Source organism: Mytilus galloprovincialis, chromosome 4 (genome assembly GCF_965363235.1).
Source record: "Mytilus galloprovincialis chromosome 4, xbMytGall1.hap1.1, whole genome shotgun sequence".
NCBI classification, from domain to species: Eukaryota; Metazoa; Mollusca; class Bivalvia; order Mytilida; family Mytilidae; genus Mytilus; species Mytilus galloprovincialis.
Window position 1 is genome coordinate 81,358,471 of NC_134841.1, and position 18,883 is coordinate 81,377,353.

Sequence of the window (18,883 nt, forward strand, 5' to 3'; positions counted from 1 at the left end):
GCACAAAATCATAACATGAAAAGCAGAAGCAAAGGACCAGCGCCAAAATACATGTTTTTCATTTCGGATACACAATATTGTAAATAAGCGGAATTCAATGCAGTGTTAGAAAACTCTTAATGTTATTAGCTGAATCAAAGAAAACCGCTTTCATGGCAAATTTTCATTGCGGAAAGAAGAAACCTCCATATAATGCTGTCCATTTTCTGATTGTTCTAATAATACGGTCTTTACGATTCTATATCGCAATCTTACAAAGTAACGCTGACCAGAACCATTTCAATATTCCTTAAGTGATTCGGACAAATACTTCTTTGTGCTGTAAACTTATCATTCATATAGCTATAATACTCAAAACTAAACAGTCTGATGGATTTTGTATTGGAAAAATATATTTCGAATGTTAATACAAGAAACGGATAAGTAATTCTATTTTAAGGTAAACAAATATGTTCAGTTGTTTAATATTTTCTTTGTACAATAATAGGGTTAATAAGTACAGCAAGACTTATAAAAAATGTGTACAAACATATTATACAAGTATATGTATTTTAAATGTCTCGGGGCACTTTGATAAGAAAAGATTAATATAAAATAGAGTTAAATTGTTAGAGATATAAATAAATACGTGACAAAGACCCCGGATGACGAATTTGGTAATGTTTACAGGATGTTTACACACGTAATACCTGGATGACATTGGAAGGCATTTTTGAAAGAAATATTTAGCAAACTTTTCGTCATTTTCTATAAACAAATTTTCATCTACAATGCCGGCGAGACGAAAACAAGATTCGATAGAAATGTAAGTTTTGTATCTTGCTTAAATCACTTTTACCTGTGATAATTATCCATTAGCCAAACAGGTGAAATATGTATATCCCCAATGAAATCAACACCGATATTTATAGTAACGTAAACAAAATGGAATCCCCAGTATTTCATTCGTTCTATTGAGCAATCTATTCTCTTTAAATGCATTATAAAGATATTAATAAAAAAAAAGAGAACTTCAATCGCTTGACTTGTCAAATGTAATTGAACTAAAAGCGACTCCTAACATCTTTCAAAATCTGTATTGTTATATTGGTAAATTGCTTTGGTTTTAATTTGCAAAATGGAAAGTTGTTAGATATCAAAAACTGATGAAGCAAACGTGTTTGATTTTTACGCCTAATATTGCATGTTGTCATGAATTATATATAAACCACCTATCTCCCAATGGCATTATATAGCACAGTTTTATATAATAGATTTTAGGTATCAATTTCCATTATCGATCATCCACGTCGTCTATTTCAAGAAATTAAAACTGTTGGTAAAATAAACATAATTTCTCAACTTGAATGCATATTGTCAACAATGCCAGAAACATATGTTAATAAATGAATTTTCCCGATACATGGGGAATTTATAACGATGCAATCGCTTTCATTGGATGTTCGATTTCACTGTTACGGATTGCAAAGTTACAAAGTATATAATATTTACAGAAACCGATGAGAAATTTGAAACTAGGTAAACTTGCACTGTTAATTTGGGATTCAATCCTTTTATGTATGTTTCTTAATAAACAAACGATTCTAGTTTTATTAGATTACCTTGGTGATGGAATTACAAGTGAAACTATAAACTTTGAACATTTAATAAGTTGTACGTACACCTTCATAATACATCTTGCTAGAGTATACAGATTTCTTTGAAGAAATTGTTTTTAAGTTTTTCCAAACATGTGACATGGAATTCAGAAATATATTTATCGAACATGACAAGTTACGGAACAGAATCTCTGTGTCTTCTAGGCGTACCTGAGGTCAAATTTGTCAAGCCTGGTAAAAACAGGTAGGTTATAAAAAAAAGTTTTGAAGAACACGCAATGTTACTCAATCTTTAATTGATTTCAATTAAATTATTTCTTGAAGCAGAATATGTCAGGACGATTATTGAATAAACAATCTTTTTCAAAAATTAGATTACTTAATGTGACCACAAATTGCCAATTTATTGGAATAACAAAACATGTCAAATATTCATTAATCTGTACTTTTTACGAAATCCTTCACTTGAGTTTTTTTTTTTTTTTTTTTTCTTTTATTCAACGCGCTAGTTCGGTCGCACTGAATGAAAATATGGAACTGTATGCAACCAACTTTAGGACAAGAGTCAATTTGTGTTATTCTAGCAAATTTCATTTCTGTAATAATCAAGAGAAATAATTCTCGTCAAAATACCGTTTTGCAGTCATTTAGGATACCACCTACAGTTTAATATTTGAAATAAATTACACGTGTAAGGACCAACCGGAATAAGTGAAGTTTGTCTTTATTCGAAAAATGGAAGGATCGTCATATTATTTGTTATTTTGAAATGTTATCAATTAAAAAAGTGATATGCTTTGTTTTAAAAGGCTAATTGTTTGATTTTTTGGAGCATCTCAGAGCAACAGGGAAATTTCTTAAATTAATGTTTCAATTTAAACTCAATAATGTCATAACTAAAAACAAACAACTACATAATATTGTGTATTTAAGTCAAATAAAATCTTAAATTATAAAACACGATATGATTCACTCAAAATTGCCAAATGACTGAGAGGGAAAAAAATAGTCTGAATGCCTTAGGCTTAACTGTACACCACAACGTAGCGTAGACATGTACACACATTTCTGTGACATCATTAGCTTGTACTTTTGGACTTATGAATCCTCAGTAATTACTAGTGATCCAGACAATGTTTCATTTATTTTATTGCTTAATTGCTATTTTTAGAATAATAAATAAACTATGTAAACTATGTTAGTTGAATGACCAGTTAAAAAGAAAGTTAAGTACAGCCATTAAATCCCCTTCACTTTAATTATCTTCTGATATTAAAATAAACGGATATTTTTTTTTTCATTTTACGTTATAGTCTACACGGAAATTGCTTTATCTCATTGAAGACTTTTAAAATTTGTTTATTATTGTATTTACATTGACATTTAAATTGCTCGTACATAGCTCATGAAATATATCACAAATACAAAAAGCAATCGTCGTGAAAATAGGATATTTGAAAAATATGAATTTCATCAATTCCGACACTTATGTATAATGGCCTGTTAAGACATGATTTCCTTCTCGGAATCGAAAAGATACAGAAAAAATAGATACATGTCTGTTTGAGATCATCCATTATGTAAAAAAGCGTAACATTATTTAATGGAAGTACAAAAGTACATGTTCTGTATACAGACATGCCACACAGGAAAACATTTCGATTCAGTTGGGCCATTTCGGTTGATATAATATTATTAATTATATAGTACATGTCTTTCTAAGTTGTGATGTTGCACTGTTGTTTCGGGTGAGGGTGAGGGTTGGTGCCTGTTAAAACGTTTGGACCCGCTGCGTTTGTTTGCGCCAGTCTTGGGTCGGGAACCTGATAGTAAGTGGTTTTCGTTTGTTGATGTGGTTCATAAGTGGATCTCGTTTCTCGTTTTTCTATATAGATTAGACTGTTGGTTTTCTTGTTTGCATTGTTTTACACATGTATTGTTTGGAGGCCTATATAGCTTGTTATTCGGTTTAAGGCCAAGGCTCCGTGTTGAAGACCGTACTCGGACCTATAATGGTTGCGACTTGGATGGAGAATACATTGTCTCATTGGCACTCATACCACATCTTCTTATATCCATCTAACTGATATCTGTTTAATAGGAAATTTCTCACTGATGGCATTACAAACTACACTGAAAATAAAAAGATAACATGTAAGAAACATCCATATGAAGCAAAGTTTGCCCTTGATTGACCTGATGAAGGGTCGTTATCACTGCTTGTTATTTGAATTTTTATCAATTCAAATCTTATACTAAGCATTTAATTTGTCTCGAATCGAAGGATTGCTGACTATACGATATGGGTTTTACTCATTGTTGAAGGACGTACGCTGATCTATAGTTGTTTTAAATTTCTGTGTCGTTTTGGTCTTTTCGTTGTGCAGAGTTGTCTAATTAGCAATCATACCACAACTTCTTATTTTTAGTCTTGTTAGATAAGAAGAAGCATCTTGATGTATTTGTAGAAAATTGTGGAAACTTATAAATTTCGGATTTTAAATTGCAAAATCGTTTATTCTACAGTTTCCCGAACGCATTCAAGATTGGGACTTGTCACCATTTTGTATTTGTACAATCTCGTTAACTAGACTTGTGACCATGTTCCGTTAGTACAACAATTCATTAGCTACAATCATGACTTCGTCCTCTGATACTTGTTAACGGGACTTGTTACCATTTTCAAACCGTACATTAATTTAGTAGCCACAATACCGTCCCCTAAAACTCGCTGATGGGGCTTGTCACCATGTTGTGGTTATACAATGTACGTAGTAAACCACTATCCCGACCTCAGACGGGTCTGACTTGTGAAAAGGCAGTCGTTTAGCTTTCAGTTGGGACAACCAGGGAGTAGACTGCGTTGTTTTATTGGGTTCGTGTTAGTCAAGTTTTCTTTGTAGTGTTTTGTGTATTCTGCTAGTTTAGCTTCTTGTATTTTGGCTATCAGTGTTGGCTGTCTTTGTGCAACTTACAGTTTTTCTTAATAGAAGAAGAATTCTAACTGATTATTGAATGATTGATTGATGGAGAGCTGATAAGATTTTCACATATATATATATATATATATATATATATATATATATATATATATATATATATATATATATATATATATAGATAAAAAAAATATTATTACTTGTAAAGTATCAGGATTAAGCAGATGGTAACTATTTTGTACAGAGCTAATGTCGATAAGCGCATTCGATTTTCTCTGATTAACACATGTACGCTTAAAAAATTTTCGACGTAGAGAAGGCAATAGCTACGACATTAAAGGCTCGAAATGACTTCTGTAGTGGGACATGTAAGCATTTTGTATTTCATTCGGCTGTGCATCATTTGTCTTTTGTTCATGTATATACACAAATGTATATTAAATGCTATTTTTGGTAAAGGTTTTGTTGTCACTGTCTTCGATTTTTTAGCAACTAGTCTTTACTCGGGGAGATTTAGGACTATATGTAAGTGATAAATTTGTCCTGGTAAAGTATGTCTGGGCGGACGAATATTACTAGTATAAAAAGTCCATGGTTACAGAATTTACTAGTATATTTAGTCCGATGTTAGTAATATATGTCCCCAGACTAATTTTCCAAGGTAATCATGTCCTATAAAATCCTACAATTAATTCAATTTCATTTAAACCATGGAAGTTTAAATGTTGTTATGTTTTAGTAATGTTTAAGAGCTGCATAGTTATATTTTTGATAAAATTCATGTCCCCAGACTAATTTTCCAAGTAAATCATGTCCAAGTCATTAATAGTCTTCGGTTAAAATGTCCATGCCCTAAATTTTAAAAGGTGAATATGAATGTAATATGTTTTAATATTGTTAAAGACAAAACGAAAGAGTTGTGTATCAATCTGTTTAATAAAATTTGTTTCCAGACTAATTTTCCTATGAAATCATGTCCATGTCATAAATAGTTCTAGGTTAAAATGTCTAAGCCCTTAATTTTAAAAGGTGAATATTAATGTTATGTTTTAATATAGTTAAAGAGTTGTGTATCAATTTCTTAGATAAAATTTATGTTCCCAGACTAATTTTCCTAGGAAATCATGTCCATGTCATTAGTATTCCTAGGTAAAAATGTCCATGTCTTTTATTATAAAAGGAAAATGTTATAAGCAACTCAATATTCATGTTTTAATAAAGTTATAAAGGAAATGTCCTTCATTTTAATTGGAACAAAATAAGGAAATTTTCCAATCTTATCTAACATTTTTTCTTCTTCTATTTTGAATATATTTTATGATATAATAACACAATTAGAAAAACAAATCTTTATATACAAAATGTATTAGACATTCGGCCTTTGTTCCAGTAAAGTGCTTAAGATATATGTTGGGTTGCTGTTTAATTAACATCTTTTGTTCACAACATTGTAAAATGATATGGCAAATATTCAAACTATTACTTTGTATCTGTATATATGATACATGCACTATTAAGCTACAGTTTGCTTTTTATAGCTTCTCCCATGAGCTCTAGAAGCCATTAATATTTTACCTTCATTTATCAACACGTTCTGCAATACGTGAATATCTGTAGAATAAAAAGAATAATGCAGATATTTCATTACCATAACAGTACTACACATTGCTTTTCTTCATACATATCAAATTGTTTAAAGTCTACTTTCTTGGAGATATTTTTTTTGTGCTTTATATTATTTGTACAAGTTTTAAAGTACATACGTTTACTTTTGTACATTATTGGCACCCATTTACTCTTTGCTGGATGATATCTGTCTGTTTTTGTATCAACCAGGTTGATGTCATACACTGTACTTCAAATTAACATTAATGTGTGTCCACTTGGGTATACAGTAGCACGTGTGGAACCAGATTAGGCAAGATTCTTTTCATTCTTGAAAGCTTATTTTTTATTATAAGTTTCCAAAATATGATCTTTAAATGATCTTAGGAGATCTTACAGAATTTAAATACGTATTAGGTATACGATTGTAAATGAAATGGTCATGCGAACGAGTGGCCAGCCAGTCCATTCACGTGCGCTAAACGCTGACTTTGTAAAAAGCAAGATTTTATTAAAAGTTCAATTTTCCAGATCTGTTGCATTGTTATATCAGGTTGATTTGATATAAGTATGAACCCAGCTTTGCGCTTGAACATGCTTTGGATGTTTATTAATTCGGAATCCGGACCAATCTTTGTTCTTGTTCCAAAATGGCGGAAGCCAATTTACGGAGAAGCAGCAAATGATATCTCTTATAATTTGAGCGAGCACGCTAACACGAGCCAACAGTCAAGTTTTTTCTGTGATCCGTCGTTCTTTTTTTTCATAGGTTCGAGATAAAGTACTCAGTCAATATTTCTTTACAAATCATCAAATTTTGAATATTAACATATTGACCATAGCTCCAATTTTTGATAGGTTTTGGAAATATTGAGAACTAGTTTTAATCCTGGATTTGAATAGTAAAAATATTTCAAATTGAAAAAAAAAATCCGTGAAAAGTATACTTCATTTACAAAATAAGTTACTTAAACAACTGATACCCTTCAATATAATATTGTGCCATGATTAAATTTAGTTAAATTCGATATGATTTGGGAAATTGTCAAAACTCGTTTTGGAAATGTATCTTATCGTTTACGTTTTTAATCAGAGTCATATTGCTGTTTTTGTTGGTTTTTGTTGTGTTTTATTATTACTTTTATTATTTAAAAAAAGAAAACACAAAGTGTTCAAGAAGACTAGTTCTGTTTAGCCATTGTTCTGGTATATAGCCTCACTTATAATTGTATAATTATTTACTACTATTTGATATCAGAACTACATATTTGATTTCTCAATAGAATACCATCATGTAGGATTTTTGATTGGAATTATAATTCAATAAAAAAATCTCTAATGCACAAACGGTTTGACGATTAAAATGCCGCTGTTAAACATTTCAAAACGCATAAAAATTTTCATCATCAACATATTTTGATAGTTAGAATTATCCAATATGCGTAATTTTTCAAAAGTAGAAAATTAATAACTGCATGCAAATAGGTAGTTCGGGGTGATGAATTGCAGGTGTAAATTTCACGCATGAAATTTACATTGCATCAACTAAATGAGTAGCATAAATTGATTGGTTTTATATTTTTAATCAATACAGTGACTGTTTCATTGTTTATCGAAGTTTTTTTTTTTTTTAATTTACTCAAATTCTAACTATAGACAAATAAACGACAGGTACTACACGAAATCCTAGGAAAGAAAATCTATGTAACAATCAATAATGGCGTCATGCAATTTCGTACTAATTAATATTACATAAATTTTACATTAAATTTTTTTTCCTTTAAATCCTTAATAAGCGCCAAGTTGATCACAGTTTTATTTATACTGTAGAGCAACTTTAATTTAAAGTCTATCAAATTGTTCTAACTTGTGTGATATGCTTTGCGAAATAAATTTGTTCCAAGGAGACAATTTGAACAATTTATCCATGTATATTTATTTAACTCAATCTCAAAATTTTAAAGTGCTTTACTAACTGGCATTTTAATTAAATTGAACGATTAATGTCATTTAGAAACTTGGGTCCATTCTGTCATTATTGGTTTTAACTCGCATATTTTTTTTTTTTTTAAATGTTGAATAAAGAAGGATAATAAACACCATATGCGCTTTGTTTTATGCTAGTTGTTTTCTGTGCATCGTACTGATCTATTGAATGAAGCCATTTACAACTGATCTTTTTTTGTGCTGTTAGAGGATGCGGTTGAGTCCAAACAATTATGTTTTAACACCGCCGAATTTCTTATGTGCCTATACCAACTTGTGAATTCGTAAATAGTTATCAAATGTTGTGTGTCTGTAATTCATGACGTTTCTAAGTTCATGGTTGTCATATTTGTTGCTTTTAAAAATTGTTTCGTTATAAGTTATGCCGTTAATTTTGACATTAGAATTGTTTCACATTTTAGCTCACCTGTCCCTGTGCTTTTCTCATCACTTGATTTTAGTGTTTGCCTTCTATCTAAAAAAAAATTATATATGATAGATAGATAGAAACTATAATGAGTATAAATGATAAGCTAGACAAAATCTACAAATACTAAGTAAGTCAAATAGCAGAAATCGACTTCTTATTGGAGTAGTTGTTTTATATAGATGATTTTTTACCAATTTTTAGTATTTCTGTCTTTTATCTTGAAAATTATAACAGATAAATAGACACTTTACATGACGAACAAGACAATATCTTCAGATAAGTAAGCAGGGCCGAAATTGCTGAAGTTATTAGTAGACACTTTATTAGCGTGATTGTCCTTACAAGCTAAAAAGAAGATGGACAGGAATTTTAAACAGAAAAATGATCAGCAATACACGATCAACAAAAGCGATATATTTGTCATAAATTCCATTCTAATTCACAATGTTAGAAAGTGTCCATTGTCGAATACACACTACTTGGCTGTGCTACAGAGGCTCTTTGAAGTGTCTGGCATTTATCGTGGCCTTTTCATAGCTGACTATACAGTATAGGGTCTTTCATTAATGACGGCCGTACATGTACGATGGCCTATATAAATGCATTATATAGACAATAACTGTTTAGTGTCTTTAAATATCAGCTGTATGTGTACGAGGCTAAGAAGCAGGTGTAATGCGAGCTTGAGTGAGCTATTACTCCGGTTTCGAGCCGAGTACACATACAACTGATATTTAAAGACACTAAACAGTTATTGTCTTTATCCTGCAATTAATTCTGTATATTGTTTGAAAAACACAAAAACTCACTTTTTTTTGCATATATTTTCGATTTGAAATCCCTTGAGTCCCGCGTAGTAATATTAAAATCAAACATTCAGCTGAAGACGGGTTCGCAAAAAAAGAATCTCGAATGGTCAACAATACTACCTCGTTCAAAGTAAATAATTATCTATTTTGACATAACAACTAATTTCAACAGTAAAAACAAATAACAAAACATTGTTCAATTTGAAAAAGAAGTGTACGAGTTGTCCTACGCTTCAAACTTGACATTCACTAAATATGCATGCTGAAATTGACATGGTTGATTTTGTTACACAATAATACACATTCAAGTTTTGAAATCGACAATTGTCATCGTAGAAAAGATTGCTGTCCATGTGTGTATGTTATCAGAAAATTGGTTTAATTCTTATTGTTCTAAAGAAATGTTTGAAAACAAACATAAAAGTAAACGTTAATTCGCATAAGGTCAAACAATACGTCATTGGAATGCGACGGCAATACACATTCTGAGGTATTGTAGGTTTATACAATGCTCAGTTCGGCAGTGGGCGGAGCTTTAAAGCAATATCTGTATACAGATACAGATACAGCATAGCGATATCTGGAGGGCTGTGTCTGTATAGTAAGACACCCAATTGCAGGATAAAGCTATATCTATTGGCAATTGTAACGCATCTGCTTATTCCTTTTTGAATGATCAACAGAGAATTATTTTCAGTAGTATTTGAAATAACGGATGCTTAGTTGTTGAGTAGTCAATTAGGCCCAACACAGTCCGAGCAAATGAGGCATGGCAATGTGTTCAATTTAAAAACAAACTAAATACTACAGGTTTAATGTACATAACTCTAGCAAGGCCATTTCGTCAGATTATTTTTTTGTAGTTGTATCGTGATTTTGATCGAGAATTACGTTTTACGGGCGGGAACACGCTCCTCCCTCCAGTATGACAGGTGCTCGAGGTAAACATGTTTTCTTATCTTTGATTGCTCATATATTCCTTATCTTTCTGTGGGTCACTACGATACCCATACTATTCTTAAAACTCCTGGACATACCCTCGTTATAACACTTTAAAATTACATCAAGCATTTTAAATCGCTACTAACTAAATCCTTCTATAATGTTAAAGTTGTAATAAAGCATTATTTCCTTTAACATAATTATACTCTAGTGTGCTAGACTATGTTATTTAGTTAATGAAACGTTATCCTGGTGGCATATATATAGTGCATTAATCTGCTGTACGTTTTAAATTGCTAAACAAAATAAAATATTATTTATAAAACACTTTTTCAATATAATAGATTCTGAATAATGTCACAATATCGATTTCATTTTCTATTTTAGTTAATGGAGCCATTCTTGTAAATATCTAACGTGACAAATACATCATGCACATACTGAACGAACAAAAAGACTAAGCTGACGGTTCGTGTGCGATTAGACCCATCAGCATTCGGAGTTAATACATTTTTGTTCAGTTTACCAATAAGTAGAAAAGAACACAGTTAATGCATTAACCAGATTTTTAAAACAAAGTAGAGACGGAAAGAAGCTTTTCGTCAAAATCTTGGTGTTTTACGAATTGAAACTGGGTCATTCTAAGCTTTGCTTGTCACGTGTAAGGTCACTAAATGTAATGTTCATCCAGTAATAATCATTGATAAGTATTTATACAAATTTAGGATTTTTGAGGACCTTAGCCCGAATGAGTATCAATACAGAATGATAATTTTCAATAATTTAGAAATAGGGGGTCTTTCAATGATTCGACCATAACTTATTGAATAGCATGTATTGCTTGAATTTAATTCTTTTTAACTCTGTTGTTTGTATTGTTTCATTGCATGGCAATCATACCACATTCCCCTAATTTTTATTTTAAGAATGATCCCATTGAGATTTCCGACTGCAAATGATTCTTCTATTTGAGCAAAGTTCATTTGCACAATAATAAAATAGTATTACAATTCATAAATAAACCTTTCTGGGCGATGCGTAGCTTTCAAGTCCTTGTTCAGTTAAATTTAGCATCGTCAGAATTTCTATAAATTGAATGAACGGAAGTCTTTATAAACATATTAATCATAGAAACAAACATAATTAAGGAAAGAAAAATTGCTTAAAAGACACAAGATGTTTTTTTTATTATTATTTTCAAAGAATGTGCAATTGTGTTTTGATCGTTAAATCATAACGAATGCAGCAAAACGTGAGACGGGTCCCTTTTTGTCAAACAAAAGACTTGTCTAGTTTCAACTAAGCACACAGCTTTTAAAACAAATAGGAAAAACTAATCGATAACAACTTAAAACAATGATGACACTCAGGTCTTTTTTGTCGATTGTACCCTTGTTAGCCTTCAGTCGGAGCTTTCGTTTTTGTCGAGCCTGCAACTTTTGATGCAGAAAGCTCGACATAGGTATATGATCCGGCGGCGGCGGCGGCGGCGTTAGCTAACTTCTTAAAAGCTTTATATTTAAGAAGTTGGAAGACCTTGATGCTTCATACTTTGTATATGGATGCCTCATGTTACGAAGTTTCCGTCAGTCACATGTCCAATGTCCTTGACCTCTTTTTCATGGTTCAGTGACTACATGAGAAAAAAAGATAAGATTTTTTGTAATGTTAAATTCTCTCTTATTATAAGTAATAGGATAACTATATTTGAAGGGTCCTCATGCCCTTCAGACAGTCTTCACTTGACCTTGACCTCATTTTATGGATCAGTGAACAAGGTTAAGTTTTGGTGGTCAAGTCCATATCTCAGATACTATAAGCAATAGGTCTATTATATTCGGTGTATGGAAGGACTGTAAGGTCCACATGTCCAACTGGCAGGTGTAATCTGACCTTGACCTCATTTTCTTGGTTCAGTGGTTATAGTTAAGTTTTTGTGTTTTGATCTGTTTTTCTTATATTGTATACACTAGGTCTACTATATTTGGTGTATGGAATGATTGACAGGTGTACATGTCTAACTGGCAGGTGTCATCTGACCTTGATCTCATTTTCATGGTTCAGTGGTCAAAGTTAAGTTTTTGAGTTTTGTCTTTTTGTCTAATACTGATTGCAATAGGTCAACTATATTTGGTGTACGGAAATGTTTTATGATCTATTTGTCAGTCGTGCAGGTTTAATTTAACCTTCACCTCATTTTGACGGTTCATTGCTAAGTGTTTTTGTTTTTGTGTTTTGGTCTGTTTTTCTTAAATAATAAGCTATAGGTCAACTATTTTTGTTGTATGGAAGAATTGTTAGCTGTACATGCCTGCCTGGCATGGTTCATCTGACCTTGACCTCATTTTCATGTTTCATTGGTCAATGTTTAGTTTTCTTGGTTAAGTTTATGTGACAGTTGTAATACAGATTTATATTTAGGACTATCAACATAATATCAATGATTAGTAAAGAAGGCGAGATATTTCAGCGTATGCACTCTTGTTAGATGTCGGTCTAGAACAAACCAGGGAATATTCATATTCGGTAAATACATCCATAATATTTTAAGCATGTATAATTTTCAACCAGACACCAATCATCAATTCATCGTCATAATCTTCATTGGTTAGTAACATACATATATAAGTATAAGTCTTGGTAAAATTGCGAAGATAAAAACCCAATAAATATGATTTGTTTGTCATTATACTCTCCATTTATGTAATTGCTTACATAATGCAGCAATTTCTTGGTACTAAAACATTTAGAAAGAATGCTAACCAGTGTTATCAACAATGCAAACAAATTGCCATAAATCCCTTTCATAAAAGTTGAAGAAGATTAATGTCTGCCTTGTTGATTGATGTTAGATGACCTTTTTGTACCCCGCTCTCTCTTTCGTAGCAAAAGCCATTACCATTTTAAGACAGAAGACCCGTACTAACATACATATCCTTGACAGAATGACGATTTCATAATCCTTCATTTTGTATACGTAATCAATATAAATAATGCTCATTTTATGGCTCACTCATACATCTAAATTAAACAAATTATAGATAGGTCTGATCGAAAGTCTGTAAAAATTGTTTAGTATCAAAATAATGATGGCATCCTTCAATGTGTAATTATCTGCAAAATATCATTGATCATTCAATAAATAAAAAAAGTACGTACGATTGGGAACTTCTGTACAGTTTTATAGCTATTGACTAGGAGCTTAAAGTAATGAGAGTTTGGATTATCTTGAGGAATATATCGACAATAAAGTGTCTATATTAAAAGTTGCCTTTGCAATTATTACGGAAGATAGTTATCAAGTGAAGTCTTGTGTATCTTTGGATTGATATGGGAATATGGTAACCGGAAATGGATGCTCTAAATGGCATGTATACATTTGTTATTTGCATTTCTATGTTTTATAAACTTTGATAATTACAGTAATTTGCTTTCTAAAGATTGTTTTTATTGATTACGTAATTGATTTAGCATATGTTTCATTTTCTTGTCATATTCATTGCATTACTTTATTATCTAATCTTTGCAGAATTTCTCATCGTGTATTTAACGTGCTTAAATTTATAAGCTATCAAAACACGTGTGAATGGAACTGAGTGACGACTTGAATGGGTTGAATAAAGCCACTTTATACTTCATTTTAATTAGAATAATTCCTCAAATATAATCTTTTCAATGCCGTTCGGTGGTGTATAGTTGATAATTTCAGTGTCATTTGGTCTCTGGTGGTTATTTGTCTCATTGGCAATTACACCACATTTCATGGTCTTCTGAGCTTGGTGCAACTAAATGTATAAAAGACTTTTGTGGTATGCAAAATCCCTAACCCCCTCTTTGTCATGATCCGGGTAAGAGTTATCGGACTACCGTCATATTTACTGATAGGCTTGTCTTCCATGGCTTGGAAACAAGCCTATCAGTAAATATGTGAGTATCTTGTTTACAATGTATCAGTCCTCGGTACGAAATTTTACCCGACCGTGACAATAATTCTTTGATTATTTAATTTCCACTCAATTCACCTTCAGTCATATATGTGATATTACGTCTAAAGGGCATACCTTCAATCAACAAAGTAGTTGACTGTGACTTCACTAATCATCCCATTGACCAACATTGATATAACTTGGTTGAACAGTGATGATATTGGTTATACAGCCTCAAATACAAAGTAGTTCACATGACCAACATTTTACGCATATATTATATGCGTTTATCGTTCGAGTTATGTTGAAATGTACTGGATGAACAATAATTTGATTAATTTGTGTGTCGGGATATGTCTTGAGAAGTGTAGAAACTTTTCTTTTAAACAATGCAGCTTTTGCATTCCTTAACTAAATAAGTGATGTTTTACGTTCGCATTTATGTTTTTTTTTAAATAAAATGAATGGTAGTTCATTATCTAATTAGATGACGCCGTTGATAACATGCATTTTTGCGCCTGTCCCAAGTCAGTAGACTCTGGCCTTTGTTAGTCTTGTATTATTTTTAATTTTAGTTTCTTGTGTACAATTTGGAGTTTAGTATGGCGTTCATTATCACTGAACTAGTATATATATTTGTTTAGGGGCCAGCTGAAGGACGCCTCCTGGTGCGGGAGTTTCTCGCTGCATTGAAGACCTGTTGGTGACCTTCTGCTGTTTTCTGTTCCATTCATGGTCGGGTTGTTGTCTCTTTGACACATTCCCCATTTCCATTCTCAATTTAATCTATTTGAGGGTCACAAGTGTAGTTTTTCTACCCTGTATGTGTTATTTAGAAATGCATGCAGAAAGCTTCATACCATTTGTTAGTTTTGAATTGCCTCCCAATGTGTGTTTCATTGTTATCTTTGGAAAATTTAATGCTGTACTACTTGGAAGAACTATAAAAAAGAAGATGTGGTATGATTGCCAATGAGACAACTATCCACAAAAGACTAAAATGACACAGACATTAACAACTATAGGTCACCGTACGGCCTTCAACAATGAGCAAAGCACATACCGCATAGTCAGCTATAAAAGGCCCCGATAAGACAATGTAAAACAATTCAAACGAGAAAACTAACGGCCTTATCTTTGTAAAAAAATGAACGAAAAACAAATATGTAACATATAAACAAACGACAACCACTGAATTACAGGCTCCTGACTTGGGACAGGCACATACATTGATAATGTGGCGGGGTTAAACATGTTAGCGGGATCCCAACCCTCCCCCTAACCTGGGACAGTACACACTTCAGTAATCATAAAATGCATCTAAACCTGAACTCTATTCAGCAGCGCATTGCCGCATATATACGTTTTGTTGATGGTATCGTCGGTTTTGTAAGGTTTTATCAACTTTTTTTACCTTGGTATTCGGTATTTGTGCCAATGATTTTTGTCTTTTAATTTTTCTGTATGACAACTTATAGTTTTGTTATACAGCGTCAGAAGCAAGTACTGAAGCACAACATGTTTTCTCGTCGATGACGCACGTGTGTCATAGTAAGATTATAACCAGTAAGTTTTCTGCTTTTGTCGTTTCAACAAGTGCCAAATTTCAACAAACAATATTAATATATGCTAATTTTCAATCAGTCATTTGTTATTTAATAGCTGACATGTATATTACATCTGAACATTAAAACGTTACATTTGTCAAGCAGCAAAAACATGGGACGCAACGGAGATGACTTTCAAGATTTCCGATTTTCTGACAAGGAAAAAAATATAAATGGTTCCATAATAGTTTCTTATGAAAGATAAAGGATAAAGACGTCATTATGAAATCGACAAGACGTATCAGTGACTGACAGTTTAGTTGTGAAGAAATTGATTCCGGTTAATCATCTGATATTAAATCGATGTCGAATTACGATGAATCCTACTCCATCTTTGTTTTTATTTGTCCCCATTCTTTGGTTCTGGAGATGAAACGCGACGTGAACTGAAAATAAATTTACGTTTCCTTTTGTTCTATTTTGGGTTGGATGCAAAAAGCCGTCTGATAGAATGTCAATATACATTTCGTTTAAAAAAAAAATGATTTGATTGAGGTCTCAGAAGACCTCATAGAAAGTATTTTTTCTACGGTTTGATAGAACAAACAATCCCATCGTTATTCAAATTTACATCACAGTCTCAACCATAGTAGCGTAAACTTCGACATCATTTTACCGATCATTTGCATTTGTTTACTTCGCTGCAATAAACACGACTTGACTTCAATATTTCTTAATTCAGGAACAAACGGAAAGGTTTCAGTCGATTTATTTTATCAATTTTGTTGCCCGTTGCCATAAGTTTCAAAGATTTTTTTTGCATTGAAATGTGACACTACAATGCTTGACGTGAAAAATGCTGCTTCGAATGAAAACAGGTATACACACAATGGTCGTGACCTAAGGATTGTCTGTAGTGTAACATAGTATGAAATAATCTTAATTCCAGAAGTCTACTTAATGATAAATTCAACAGTTCTATTTTTTTATACCATCTAATTGCATTTTGCAATCATATCTGAATGTAGAATCAAAGTTTCAAAGATTTTTTTTGCATTGAAATGTGACACTACAATGCATGTCGTGAAAAATGCTGCTTCGAATGAAAACAGGTAAACATACATTTGAAGTGACATTAGGATTATTTGAAAAGACGAAGTGTAAAATGTTAAATAGTTTATACATAGTATAAGATAATTTGAATTCCAGATTCTGAAGTCTACAACATGTTCTTTCATTTTATACCATCTAATTGCATTTTGACATTATCATGCAATAATATCTGAATGTAGAATCAACTGCAATCTTTATAAGACTCATACCTGCAACCAAATAATTCATCAAACAAAAAAGCTATAAAAATTGCGTAACATTCAATATCATTATGTCGTTCGTGGCGTGCATTTCACCCTCCCATCATAGGTTTACTGATTTTGAAATGACTAAAAATGTCAATTAATTTCTAATAGATTTGAAAAGCTATATATAAAAAAGATTTTATGGATCTGAAAATGAAAATTGTAATGTCTTATCTCTTTACATGTGTGTTGATTTTTTTTATCATCTTCAGATCTCGTATAGATCTCTTTTAATGTCAGATTTGTCATATCAAATAGCGATTTAATTTCCATTTTAAAATGATTATTTGCTAATTACGACTAGCTTCAGATCTAAAATGATCGTTTTAAGTACCAAGCTATTAGCTGACAGCAGTAAAGTAAACCATACTGTCTGGGATTTGATTTAGTTTTGATTTCTGCAAACAATATGAATGATACCCTTAACAATGATAATCAGTAGTTAAAACAGTTTTACCTCCTGTCCTACACAATTGCATCACGCTTCTTTGAAATATGTATTTATATGTTTATTTATCTATTTACATATTGCACGTGGATGTGTATGCGCTATTAATTGTTTATAATAAAATTAACGGTACCAATTTTCTTGCACCAGATGCGCATTTCGACAATACATGTCTCTTCAGTGATGCTCGTGGCCAAAATATTTGAAATCCAAAGCTTATATAAAAGAGAAGAGCTTATAAGACATGCAATGTAACCTTATAGACTGTAAGAGTAATTCACAACCAGTCAATGTCGTTTAATATGATAGTACTAATAACATTTAGTCAGAATAAAATCTAAAATGGTCCGGAAATATACTTCTATTTTTTTACACAATTAGAAGATCATCAGATGGCTTTAGAAGTAGCAGTCATTTATAATAAACATTTGACAAATATAAAGCTGTTATTTTCCGGATTATAAAGTATTGTTATATAAAGCAATACACTATTGATATTTCTGTCATTTGCAGGCAGAGTACTGAGAAGAACGAATTATTGAACAATACAGAAGTTAAAGTGAGTAATTAGTCTTATTGTATCCTTTTAAGGGGGAGAGGTTTGAAAGATAGATGTGGATACATACATAGAAACGTCAAACGGGAAAAGAAAGAAACAGCCAAATACAACTAAGGTCACTTCACTTAGCTTGAGGGAGTTATGTATACCAATATGAGTGTATGAGTGGCTATTCATGTCAAAAATAGCGATGTTTCCATCTAGATGTATTTTCCGTCGGCACTCATACTACAATACTTACATATATAATAAAGAACATATAGGTAGATTCAGAGACATTGAATATTTCATGTTCTTTAGGTTTGGACTTCTTACACTTGAACTTATTTATGTAAACATCAACGGGGAATAGAAATAGGACCAATCTTTGCGATTGTAGAATTCGACGCTCCTTCCTTTACCCACTATTGTCTTCCGTTAGGTTTCCCGTAAGGAATGAATACGGAAAGAAATAAGTTTTTTTAGAGAGAAAAAAAATAAGGTTTTTCCGTGGTTGTCAACTGCATAGAGATTTATTGTTTTGCACCTACGTCAAATGACCTTTGTACCTGAATATCTATAGTGTCATGTGCACTTGTCTACAAGCGATATATCACAATCGTTAATGCATCTGGTACAAAAATGGTTCAATCATATGTAAAGATAGACTTGGAGAAAAACACATTAACATTTGTTAAAAACGATTTTCAGCTAAACATGATATGAAACACTCCTCAATGCAGTTAACATCTTTTTG

The 18,883-nt window shown here is 31.9% G+C and overlaps 1 protein-coding gene across 2 annotated transcripts in view; it reads left to right on the forward strand.

Moving 5' to 3' along the window:
* Positions 1–629: 629 nt before the first annotated feature.
* LOC143073110 (endothelin-converting enzyme 1-like) overlaps positions 630–18,883 on the forward strand; it is a 50,198-nt gene continuing 31,944 nt past the window's right edge. Inside the window, exons 1-2 of one of the 2 annotated variants that reach the window (XM_076248426.1) lie at positions 630–805; positions 18,102–18,147. In XM_076248426.1, the coding sequence (XP_076104541.1) occupies positions 771–805; positions 18,102–18,147 (81 nt within the window). In that variant the 5' untranslated portion in view covers positions 630–770. Of the gene's footprint in view, positions 806–1,704; positions 1,843–18,101; positions 18,148–18,883 lie in introns of those variants that run through there. The other variant, XM_076248425.1, reaches the window with a different exon arrangement.